This window comes from Gallinula chloropus, assembly GCF_964237585.1.
Source record: "Gallinula chloropus genome assembly, chromosome: 11".
Classification (NCBI taxonomy): Eukaryota; Metazoa; Chordata; class Aves; order Gruiformes; family Rallidae; genus Gallinula; species Gallinula chloropus.
The window spans coordinates 6,247,963-6,261,286 of record NC_140096.1 but is presented as its reverse complement, the minus strand read 5'-3'; the positions used below and the strand labels follow the sequence as shown (position 1 = coordinate 6,261,286).

Below are 13,324 nucleotides of genomic sequence, written 5' to 3'. Positions count from 1 at the left end.
GGGGAGACTAGAACTGGGTTTGCTGCATCGTTCTCCCACCACTCTCCATTGTTCATCCCAAAATCTTCAATAACGGGCAAAAATCTGACAGTAGAAAATCACCAGCTGTTCTGAGTTCTTCTACCGCCTGCACTGCTGCTTAGAGAATTTCCTTGATCAAACAGAAGAAGTTTTAGAGAAGAGCAGCAAAACTCTACAAGAACTAAGTAGGTTTAAGTAAGCAATGACTATGCAGCACAAATGAGCTCAACATGATAAGCACAAAACAAGGGAAGGAAATATCAGACTAAGCCAGTGGGAGCACTTGGGGAGAGATGGCATGAATTCAAAGGTTTGTCTAAATACAGCACTATACTAACTTCATTTAGATGTGCTTTAAAATTCTTTAGGTAAATAAAGTCAAAAGGCTAAGTAGACACTCTTCTCTTGCTATAAACCATGTTTGGGGTTAAAATATTTGGAAACAAATTTTAAATTAAACAGACAAAAGTACATATTTTGAAGCCTAAGGAAGAGCAGTCACAGAAGTTTTTGCTTGCTGAGTTAAACTCACACAAAGGCATGAATGGAGAGGGACAGAAGAGGCAGAGCCAGTGAGAATGCGGGGGGTGTGAAAAATTATCAAAGGAGGAGTCTTTCTTTGTCTCAAGGTCATAGATTGGATCATCTTTTCTAGCACCTTTGTCCCTGTTTTTGAGGTTTTTACAGTGAAACCGGAAATCTTTTTTTAACTTCCAGCAAGTCACTGAAAAAGTTAAAAATAGAGCCTGATTTTCCCTTCTCCTGGGTCATACTGTCGTTCCATGGGGAACCACTGGAAACATGTGAGAAACACAGCTGACGGCAATACTGCAGAAAATACCCACTTACAGATACCTTCAATAACTCATCAGCCAGTCTCCTGGTACCAGCATGCCAGCAATACTCTGCTCAGTCAGTTCTTAACATACCTTGTAATTTAAGTAACTTTTCCCAACTTTTAATTACATTCTTGTGTAATACAACTCACCGTGCTTTGTGCATGCCTTGAGGGAGGTGGTATGGTCTGGTAGTTGTAATTACAAAGGACGAAGTTTTTGAGTTCCTCTCAAGTACTTGCTCAGCTGTGTAACCTTGAGGCAAATCACTCAACTGCTTTGTGCCCAAGTAAACCCAGCAGTAAACCATCTTGAAAGCCAGATGGTGCAAAAGATTTAAGCTGCTCAGGAGAATGAAGAGGGATGGGGAAAAATAAAAAAGGAAGTGAATTTTACAGCTTATTGCTGTTGGTATTGCTTCCAGTGGAGTTCATCTGGACTTAACCAATACAACTGTGAAGAGAATTTGCCTTGATATTACAAAAAATAATAGAAATCCACTCTGAAATCTCTCTTTTTTTTTTTCCTTTACTCTCTTGATTTTATGTCAAGTACCTTTTCTCTAGAGGCTGAATTTGAAACCGTCAGTAGGAGACATGTTTTTCACCTGGCAGCTTGAAGATTCTAATTCAGGATCGGGCTCTACATGACTAATCTTTGATATTTTATGTGATTATTTTTAGGCAATTCTATAACATTCTCTTCTCCAGGCTTTTCATACTACCATTCTCTTTCCTTAGCCCTGCTTCGCTTCAGTGACACAGTGGTGTGCTCTGGTGCTGAAGTACTGCAGAGCTAATAAAAATCCTGAGCTCTTTTGTCTTCTGTAGATGGTATGTTCTGGCTTAAAACCAGTATCAAAGCTATTACAGGATTTGTATTGCTGGTCAATGAACAAAGGAAATACTATACTGGAGTTTCTGTAGTGGAATAAATGTTTTCCACATGTTAGTATTTAGGAGAAGACTTAAATGTTTCAATATTTTTTAGCCCTAGCTAAAATGTAGACTTTTTCTTTTCCCCCATCAGTGCTGCAAGAGTGTGGGAATACTTACTTATGTAGGAATACAGTCATAGGAATACTCATGTGTAGTCCCAAAGCAGGGAGTATTAGGTTATAAGAAAGAGAAAAAAGTGTATTTTTATTATAGTAGAAGCAAGGAACATTTAAAGATGTGAGATGTAAGGGAGCCATTTTATACACTACTCTAAAAAGACCTTGCAGGTTTTTATTAATATCAAAATAATCACTATAAAAAATAAAACAATGACAGGTTTGAAATGTGGAACTCTTCACAAAAAGGAAAGGATTAGAGCTGAAAGAGCAAGTTTCAAACAAATTTAACAAGCTAGAGCTCCTAATTCTCTTAGGATCTTATGAAAACAAATGTTGTCAGCAAATTGTCATCAGCAAATTCAGCCCTTTTTATACAGCAATGGGAGGGTAAAATGTTTAATTGCTATTGAAAACTGGTGATCTTTTTCCAATGTAAACGATTTTCAGTCTGTGTGTCTCACAATTTTTTTTCTCTGTTTCATGACTGAATTTTTAGATTTGATATTTGAGCTGTGCTATCAGTAATTTAAAATACTGAAATTCGGTGCTAATGAACACCATACCAACCTCTGCTCAAACATCGAATTGTTAGCAAACCATAAGCTAAAGTAGAAATTCTCTGATACTGTTGGAGTCCCTGTTTGGATGATCGAACTTTCTTTTTCCCCTTGTACTACCACTTGTAACCAATTACAAAATAAACCCCAAACAAAAACATAAGACACTCCCAGATGATGAGCTGTGGCAAACAACAAATAGAAAAGAAGGTGACCTGTACGTAGAGCAAATCCAGGTGATAAGGAAAACCATGATGAGAGTTGTCTAACGCAGGGACGAGCAAAATATAAAATATGTATTCAAGCCCTGAGCTCTATAAATACTCATCAGACTCAATTTACATTTTTGCTGCTCAAAATGAGGAAAAAGTTGATTTAGCTCAGTATTGCCAGATGAAACCACAGCTGGGAGTATTTTTTGTATCCATCAAACTAGGGTTTCCCATCTGTGTTCCTGAGTATAGATCATTGTGCTTTACTTTGTGTCATGGTCCTGTCAATTGCTCATTTGGTCTGTTTAAAGAAAAGATAGTTACATCCTGACTTTTGCATGGTCCACACCCAGTTTATTTCCACTCTTATTGGGAACAGAATGATGGATGCTTCGTGGTGTTGTTATTGCTACCAAAAAAAAACCAGGCCAGCTCACAGGAATCACAGAATCACAAGGTTGGAAAAGATCTTTGAAGATCATCAAGTCCAACCAATCCCATCCTAAGCTAAACCACATCCCTAATACACTTTCAAATCCCTTCATCAGTGCTGAGACACAGGGCACTGAGATGCTGCCAGTGACCTAAGTGCTGCTAGACTGGCGATTTCAGTGCAATGCAAGGTGTGGAGTAAAGGTTGGTCTCAAGGCAAATAACAACATTATGAATTCCCAAAGCCAGAAATTTCAGGTATTTTCTTCTTTAAAAACAAAACAAAACTAATTAATTAAATTTGCTTTATGTGAAATCCTTGTTTATTTAAAATAGCACCTTGAACTTGTAATCTAGCTAGTTTGGAAGATAGATTAAATAGTTTTAGGTCACCTCCTTGCTCTTGATTAATACAGCCTGTTTTCTTTGGAGGTTTTAAACCACGCTGCTCTATTCGTCCCTCTCTCATTACCATGTAGGAAACCTACAGAAAAATGAGAAATATGCCATTAAGAAACAGACTACAAAATGTTGCTGCAGGTATGTATTTTGCCCATAGAACCACTTTCTATAACAATATGTGTTCAAAGAAAAATAAACTGAAAAAATAGTAATTTTTTTTATTTCCCTTTAAAGGGAGACTGCAAGGCTAAAGCTTGCATATGAACCAAGCTCTCCCCAAGTTGCTAAGAACACTTTCTAAATGACAATTTAAAAGTTTTCAATTACTACTTTTCACTTCTTTATGTTCTTAACTCACTTTTTACCTTTATTTTAAAATCTCGTGAATAAGCAAATCTGGTAAATTTTGCTTGCTCAGTATAGGTCATGGCACTTTCCTTGTGCCTTGCTGTAGCTTATTGCCTGCACTTGGGAATACAACCATCACTACTAAAAAGTCACTTCTCTTAAAAGTAGGATTTATTTTTATTAATAAAAATGCACATTTGACGGTGCCCCTTCCAAAAAGGGAATCATTTGGGACAATCTATTTTTTAAATAAGTTTCTAAATTCTTGCCCCAAAGAGCAAATTCTGCAAGTTCCTTTCCTCAATAAGCATGGGATTTTTAAGGAAGATGTAAAAAACAAAATGAAAAAGCCTCTCACACAACTCAATTGCTGAATTTCAGCGATGCCCATTACTACCAGCTTATTTTCTAGACTTTTTTTCAGGGCTGTGGAAAACAATTTTTGCCAGCTACATCAAAGTGTGGTGGCAGATTTCCCTTTGGAAGTCAGAGCCTGTTTCAAACGTCTCTTTAAGTCCTGCATATTTGGAGACTTGGGTCGGACAAGGTGGAGGCCTCTTCGTTTTTCTCCATTGCAGCTCCCAATCATTCTGCTGACCTCCTGGCAGAGCTGCTGGAAGGCTTCATGCACTCCCTCACAGTTCTCCCGAGCTGAGACTTCATAGTAAGTACCCCCCAGTTCACTGGCTAGCTGGAGTCCTTCCTTGGAGGACACCTGCCTGGCTCGCAGGAGATCTCCTTTGTTTGCCATCAGAAGCAGGGGAATGTTAGCATTTGGGTGAATCTTGCGGATGTGCTGGTGAAGGGGACGGATGACTCGGTAGCTCTCATAGTCTGTGATGGAGTAAACAAAAACGAAGCCATCTGCCCAGTAGATCGAACGGTTTATCTGCTCTTGGCAGCATATGCTGTCAGTGTCATCCTGCCATCAAAACCAAGAGGTGTGAGATTAGAAAACTGAGAACAGGTAGCAGACAGAGTAAACAGTCAAACAGCACTGTTAGCTCCTCGGAATGTACCAAGGTCAGTAGAAACTTCTACTGTGTCCATAACAGATTACAGGTAAGCAGTACAGGAGTGGAGAGGGGTCAAAGTGAGTTGGTTCAAGATAAGAGAAAAGACAAAATATCAATATTGAAAAGTTTGCTCTGTGTTCTGTTGTACTAAACCAGGGCGAGAGAAAGCTGCGCTTTTACTATGGATAAACTTGTGATGGGCACAGCAAAAGCATTATAAACTTCAGCAGGCAAGTCACACTAGCCAGTGAGGGGTTGTCCACCAAGGTGGTTTCTCAGGGCTTTTTCCAATTCTGTGTTCAATGTCCCCACGGATGGGGAGATACTCTGTTTGGTGAAGCCTGACAGGTTTTTCTGCCCTGCAGGTCCCTCAATAGTCAAAGGCAAAGTTACTTTGAAAAAAGCAATTTCTTACAAATAGCTAATTGCTGGGACTGAGAATGAGGTGCAGTCTCATTGCTCATTTGTGCAGCACTAATGGGTTTGTATTATTGTTTTGCGGGCCACACTGTTTGTTCAGTCCATCACCACTTCTACTCAGCCAGCCATAACAGTCACCAGTGTTGGGAGTATAAAACTGAATACAACACTGTGGGGTCTGAAAAGACATCAGCTCACTTCTCAAGATGAAGCTATTTTCAGCTAATCCTCTACTCTTTGTTCCAAGGGCTGGCATGTAACCTAACCAGATAGGGAGATCACTGCTGCAGTGATTGTTTGGTTTGTAAGAACTGACGTTCCTGTCAATATTACAGGCTTTCTGGAACTTTGTCATTCCCTTCATCTCCAAAAAGACACTAAGCACATTCAGTATTCAGCTCTTGAGGAAGTTGGTAGGAATAAGAGGCTTTTCTGTATATTAGTGGGAATTCAACTTTGCAAATACAGAGCCCAAACTTTGACTATTACTGCTAAGTTGTGGGTTCATCTATCAAGTATACACCTGCCATTTACAGTCATTTTTACAGAATTTGCATGTGTTAAGCAATCTCCCAAAACAGATCACTTTTATTTAGACACCTAAGTGTGAATTACAAAGCCTAACTTCAGGAAGCAGGGCTGAAAAAGAATGAATAAAACTGGGCAGTTCTTTCACGGTATGTCAGACAGTGAAAACAGGACTACCAACAAGGCTTTTCTGTGAGGAGAAGAAAGCAGAGTTTCTGAAGGCTCAGAGATAAATTTGGCTTGCAACTGTCCACAGGAGTTCTGCTAACTAACTGCCCTCTGTAAATAATTAAGTATTGCCTATAGAGACACTGGCTCATCATGTCTAGTGGTTGTTTTCCAGCTCACAGTAACACTAAATCCTGTTAACAGTGAAATTGTTTCACAGATGCTCTTATCCTTCCTCTCCCTCCCCAAAACCCAAAAACCCAACAGAGTTGCACATGGAATCTGGAGAGATTCTCACTAGCAGTCTTGTTTAAAAGGTTAATGAGAGCAAACTCAAGCCAGGACAGGGTGGACTGTGGGAAGAAGGGCAATTTGTGCTGTTGGTATCTGGGTTGTATCCAATCTGTAGATAATTAGCCACCCTTCACATCCCACTAGCCGCTTTTCACCAGCAAACCCCTTTCATGGGGAAAAAGAACTAATTGATCTGGCAAGCATTTCAAAATTATTTTGGAGAAGGTGTAATTCAGAGAGCCCTAATGAGCAGAAATTCTCAGTTACTCCAGCTAGGCCCACCCAGAAGTGAGATGGATGGATAATCCCCAACGGAATGCTTTATTCAGGAAAATCAAAGGCTAATGGGCTAATTTTAAAATGGAAATCTCTGCTCCAGAATGAATTTTGAAACACATGGTCATTTTCCATGTACAGACCAAGCAACAATGAATCACCTAACAAAACCAGTTATCTGTTTGCTTCTGTTTCTCTCTTAAACATTAACATTTCTGGTGTGGCCTGGATCCTGAGTGATTCCACGTGACTTCCTCCTGAAACACTGTACCCAGCCTGCAGAATGCAAGAAACTGTTTTCCTTAAGGATTCTAACAGAAAACCCAACCTATTCTCAGTCTTAACAAGTCCTGGTCAGGAACAGTCCCTTCAAACAATTTCAGATGTATCGTTTGATTGCAGAGAGATACAGGCTAAGAGAAGTGTGCCAGAGGGAACTTCTGAAACCGTGCAGACCTTTGACTGGGACAAAGACGATGAAACCCCTACTTAACTAAGTTAAAATCATTTCTGAAGAAGAAACCTCAGCTATTGGCATTATTAAATTCTGCGGAGCTCTGGCTACAGTCACAGAACTTTCAGGCAGAGTCTTAAATTAAAACAGGGAAAGCAAAAAATAAACATGTATCTGGTGTGAAAGAGGGAATTCAATTCTTTCCCTCCCTCCTCTTTCCGTGGGACAGAACAGAGCTGAGATTCCCTTTGTTAAGTGTTTATCAGGCAGCCCCAATTGTGCCTAACCACCACCCACAGCCCCTCTTTAAGCAAGCAGGCTTAGGGCCTTTGTACTGTTAAGTCCCACTTGAATATGTGGAGGACTTCCATAGCAGCTTTTGTTTCCTTCTTGCCTAGAGTAAACAAGGGGTCCTCTCTTCTGGGCACCCCCAGAAGTGGCGGAGACTCTGGAACTTTATCAAAGCTTTCCACTTAAATCTTCCTCCAGTAATTGGAGGTAACAGTAATAGAACCTGAGGCTGTGGGAGCTCTGCTTATCCTGCTCTGTAAAGTCAGGACGGAACAGTTCTATAGCACTGAAATGAAGCCATGCACACACTGGTGTGTGCAGACAGAACACGGTAGCTGTCCGGGGCTAGTCTAGAAGAGGATGAGAGAAGGTGGTGTTCCCATGTATTTGGCCAAGTCTGAGCTTAGTCTGAGGTTAAGGCCAAACTTAGATACATAATTTTGATGGTGATAAGAGGATACCTAATTTTATCAAGAAATCGAAGAAGTGACTAACTGCTGGAAAGTACCGATGTGCTGAGCAGATGTTTTACCTCCAAAGAAACAAAGGGAGTATCCTGCACCTGTAGAGAGATCTGTTCCCCGTCTATGGTGAACTTTCTTGAATACAAAGCACCTGGTGGAAAAGTAAAATCATTAGAATCAGTGACTGTAACAAAGAAGAGAGGTAAATAAAGGCAAAACAGGACTGTTGAAATCCAGATGTTTGAGGCTTATGATATGTAGCTGCTTATAGAAAAGGGGGTGGCATGGGAGTGGTTGTGTGGCTGTTTACTTAGGTAAGGTGGTTTTGAATTTGCTGTGTGGTCAGACGTTTTGAATGTATGCCTAGCACAGTGTCTGGGAAAGATGGCGTGTTGCATTGAAACAAACAGTGAGTGTGTAAATCCCATTCAGGTTTTCAGTCCGTGTTGTTAATGTCTTAAAATCTGGACTGTGTATATTTTTAATCTCAAACCAGGTGTTGCCTGCAAAAGAAACAAGGTATTTCCTATTGCATTTCTCTGGAAGTCTTTTTAGAAGGAAACTATTCTAGTTTCAGACACAGAAAAAGTGACAGCATACAATTCACCTAGGTGCTCTTCAGCATTTGTGTGGCCTTAGCAGTCAGCCAGAGTTAGAGTTTGTTTGAAATCCCCAAAGATTGGACACTTTGAATCTGACTTCTGTTGAACCTGAATGACACGTATCCAGGTTCAAGTGCTAGTTCAAACCATCTAGGACTGACCCAGCTCTAAGAAGACCATCGCTATTCTGGGCTTGACTTTTATTATTGGAGTACAGATTAAGTGACAGTGAAAACTGAAGTTTTGATCTTATGAACTATCCATGATTGTGACAGATGCCATCATCATTTTCCTTTAAAATTTTAAAGGAATCACATGGACATGTGAAGGAATGTTCTATACACAGCTGTTGCATACAGCCTTTCAGTCTTGTCCAAACACAATTGCCACTGCTGTACCTAAAACACAGCACTTCATCTGTACACAGGGAAATCCTATCTGTTGGGGAGTAAGGCATTCAGATTCACAGGAAGGTCAGTTAGCGACAGTAATGCCATCACTTCTGAAAATCATGAAGGAAACAGGTGGATTTACACCAGTGGAAAAAAGTCTGAGCTCACAGAAACACTTAAAATATAAGGACGTTTAGTATGGCAAAGTTTGCTGTATCTGAATCCAACATTATCATATTATGTCTTAATACTGACTCTGTCAGGTCATCCAGCCTGGGTTTTTTTTTTAACAGATCAGATTTTAAGCTGAAAAGTTTGTACTGTTTTATGGGGAGATACTGCACCCCTGAACCAGGACCAGAGAACACATCATTCCTACTCTCTTATGCATTGTGGAGAAAAGAGCAGGTACTTCCAGGCACTGACTGTACTCTGCCTTATACCCAGTTGAAGGAGAAGCATGGTTGAATGATCACACATACACGGCCACCTGTTTCCTATTTCTGGCATATTTATTTTTCTGCAGCATGGCCGTTGGGCTGGTAGCTTAATGAGAAAAGCATGTGGTTCTCAGCAATGTCTCTGGCAGCAATCCATTGCAAAGCTCAGAAGTCTAACTTGATGTGCAGTCTCCCATAGAAGAGATGAAGGAAAAGAAAGAGAAATAGTGCAGCCAACCATTGAGGTTACTTAGGGTCAGCAAGAGGGAGCTGTAAGGAGGAGCTTTCAGACTGTGTTTCATCAGACAGGCAGAGATCAAAGGTGGATTGTACTGCCATCTCCTTTCTGAACTCATCATTCTAAATGCAGCATCCACCCCCAAAGTGAAGCAATCACTGCTCTTAATACTGTCCTCCTCCACCCAAAATCTGTGAGGTGGCCTACACATGGGATGTGCTAGAAGGTATGAGCACAGTGTACATAGATCCTTTCTACAACACTGGACAATACAGCTGGCACTTTCTTAGAGCAGAGGCTGTGACTTAAGCAGTTCACATGCACACATCCTTTGAGATGTCAGGATTAAACAAGAAATGCATACGATCATTTTGCTCACCTTATAGAAAGAAGACTCCACTTTGGAAGTCACCCTTGTCATAAAAGCCACTGGGAAAAGGCAGTACACAGAAAAAAAATCTGATCTGCCTTTTACACACTTTGGAATTCCTCTGGCTTCCCTGGGGTTGCGGAGAGAGCAGCATTGGATTTCCGTGGGTAAATTGATAGGCAAGTTGTTCCTCGAATCTGCATTTTAGTATAGGTATGTCCCCAAGCAAACCTTTTACTCTGATCCTTTTCCATCATGTTGGGGAAAAGAAAAAAAAAAAACAAAACTAAAAGGATCATAAATAATGAGCCTTTGATTTATTGCTCTCATAGCTTGAGGCTATTAATTGAAAATATGCACGTTATGGATATCTAACACTGCTTGGCTTCCCCATAATGTGCACCAGTCACAAAACAGAGTGGATTTCTTTTCAAGCTGTCTGCAGTACTGCAGAAGAAAGCAGACTCACCAGTGTTGGCTTCATAGTCTCCAATAAATCTCTTTGTGAGAAAGCGCACGACCAGGGCTGTAAAACAATGAAAGAAGTATGGGTCTTTAATGGGAACCAAAATGAATCTTTGCAGGACATATGTAATATCTTAATGGAAGAGTTAGTATAATATGAAACCAAGTTAATCTTTGAATTGCTCACATACTATTCTGCAAATGTTTCTCTCAACACTCACAGAAAAAGGTCTGGGGCCAGGCTGTGATACCTAATGCAGAGTTTTTCACAACTTGTATTAGAAATTACCCCTCAGAGTCAGCGTGACTCTTCAGTGCAGGATGTGGAGGTTTGTTTATTGTGATGGCAGGTGGAATAATCTGGCCCACCTTTGGTTAGAAACAACTTAGAAAAAGAGTAACAAACCAGTAAAGTGAAACTAACCCAAATCATGCATTTAAGACCTCTGTGTCATACAAGAAACAAGGCTGATGGATGTAATGTTACCTCCCAGCCTTAAAAATCCTCAATCCTCCTCATGAAACCCATTAGTAATCTCTAATCACACCCAGCAAACAAACTTGGCGTACTCTGTACACATGGGTCATGCTGCAGCGCCCTGGGCCTTCTTGTTCAGTTTAACCCGCAGTGCTTTCTTATGCTGTTGGATTAGAACCTTTCCCTTTTTCTTGAGCACTTCATAACACTTAAAATCCTGTCGTGGCAACAGTAATTTATATTCCTACAGCACTTTCATCTCAGCAGATTCCTAATCACTGCGAAGCCATTTGCTTAATAACTTTAGTATTTTTTTCTCGGGGTGGTTACTGGGTCACCCCTTTAGTACCCTTCAATGAACTGGACTGTGCAGCTACCTTCAACAAACTACTTGTAAATAATATGAAAACGTGGCTGTCTCAAATCTGAAACAATCAAACACTTCACTGAGCCCTGTGGAACTTCAGATGTAGTCAAACAGATCTGGCCTTAATAATTTCTGAAATCATGAACCATATATTCAAAAGCAATAATGCTTGCTTTGCCCTCTTTCCTACTCCTCTCCTTTGGAGAATAATACAGGAAGACACATCTTGTATGCTGTTTTTTGTCCGCAGAGCATAAAACATCTAAAACAGGAAAATAAAACTCACTAGCCCAGATTTTTGGGGTGTGGAAATTTAGACACAGTTAAATAATTTGCATGAGACCAGGTAGAATCATTTGTGAGTACAGAGCCCCGACACTGCCCTCTCCTCCTAACTGCCATCTCACATTGGCTGCTCATGCTGACCTACAAAAAATCTGGCCCACAGATTATTCAGGGCACTAAAAAAACCCAAACAATAACTTAAAATATTCGAGTTGCTTAAGAGTTTTCGCAGCCACGGGTCTATCTGAGCTGTGAATCAGCTCGTGAGTTCAGCAGCAAGAAAAAGCATGGAACTACACCTTGGACTTACCTGTCTTGCCAACGCTGCTGCCACCCAGTACCACGAGCTTGATGATTTTGTTGGGCACACAGTCTAATACAGGATACTCTGGTATGGGGAGCAGGAGAAAGTTAGTAGAATACTGTGACATAGTATCCTGGGAGAGGAGACGCATGCCAGAAATGAGAGCAGATCAACCCCAGCAGGAGTTTGGGGCAAAAAGAAGGAAAACAGCTTCTCCACGTCTGTTCTTGGCTGTATATCCTTGGATAGAGAAGCCCTCTCATTTCATTTAAATAGCTTTCCTGCGGAATGTTAGAGCGCCTGGTCTCCTCTTCCCAATGCCTCTGCTCAGACAGCAACTTTGGAAAGCAGAAGGGAACTTTTTGATCAGCCCCCGTGAAAACTGACTCCTCCATTCCCCAGCCAATCACGAGTGAAGCCATGACATTCCTCCAGCCGGGCACCAAGCGTGTGCCTCCATCAGCCACGCTCCCTCGCCCCACTTCATCTTTCCCCACCGCCTCTTTTACGTGCTGTCCCTGGGCGTTTCGCTGCAACCAGATTCTTCTGTTTCACAGTCCCCGCGGTGGAGCTTTTAGCGAGACATGGCTGCCCCCCTGCTCTGCTCTAATTGCGCTGTGAATAACCCCGTTCTGCCTGCGTAGCTTCTTTGCATTTTCAATTGGCCCCAGTTCCACGCTCTGTTGTTCTCCCAGTCCTATTATGTCCTGCAGTTGGGCCCCTTCAGAGCGCTGAAGCTGATGGGACACTCCTCTTCGGGAAAACAAACACATTTTTTCTCCCCAGAGTTCTCCGGCAGCAGTGGGCTATTCCAAAATACTAGCTCACAAACATATCCTCCAGGATACATTTGATCTGCTGGTTTACACATGCTGTTAGTCTTAACGGCCTGCTGGAATGTAGGTTAGCATTGAGCTGGGACGCTGCAGTTTCTCCAAACATGGAAAAATTAATTTAGGGCTGGAAACAGATGTGGAAGGCTGAGGGAGGACTTGGTATCCTTCAGTGGGGCAAGACAGACAGAGGGAGTGAAGAAAGAATGGCTTCTGTAGGAAAACCCGGCATAGTTTTAAGACAGCTGGCGGCTGCAAGCTGTGGTGGGATGACAGCATGTAACCCTACGCTAGCTACAGTCAGCTCTCGGTTATCAAGGATAATGGGGAGGGAAGAAAGAGCAGTGGGGAGGGAATGACACAGATAAAGCAAAGCTGCAAATAATATAAACCAGATGTAAATTAAACTACAGAAAATAGAGCGTTCGTCTTTGAGAAACTCCTCAAAGGAGGTCTACAAGGGGCAGGGGCAGCTTGAGGCAGTGGTGGGAAGAGGCAAGCCTGCCTGGTGCCCTGTCACACTGCGTGGGAGACGTGGACAGTAACGGGAAGTGGCACCGCAGCTAATCCACCCGCAGATCACAGAGACCTGAGGATGAGGATTTTTCCTGTCTTCTGTACGCTCCCAGCAGGCAGAAGGTGGGCATGGCTTATGTAGAGGCTTCAGCCAACAAAAAGGCATTTTTTTCTGGCCAGCTGCTTTCACGCCACTGCTTTCAGTCACAGCATACACACAAGTTCTCCCCAGCACGTTTTAAAGGCAAGATGTACTGT

At 41.6% G+C, this 13,324-nt stretch overlaps 1 protein-coding gene across 1 annotated transcript; it reads right to left on the bottom strand.

The window, feature by feature from the left end:
• Positions 1–4,319: 4,319 nt before the first annotated feature.
• LOC311195752 (ras-like protein family member 11A-like) lies at positions 4,320–11,868 on the bottom strand (the record flags this gene model as incomplete). The annotated part of the gene is made up of 4 exons (XM_084269179.1): positions 4,320–4,787; positions 7,845–7,927; positions 10,288–10,344; positions 11,724–11,868. The coding sequence occupies 4 exons, from the start codon at positions 11,866–11,868 to the stop codon at positions 4,320–4,322; spliced, it is 753 nt and encodes a 250-aa protein (XP_084125305.1).
• Between the last annotated feature and the right edge of the window lie 1,456 nt (positions 11,869–13,324).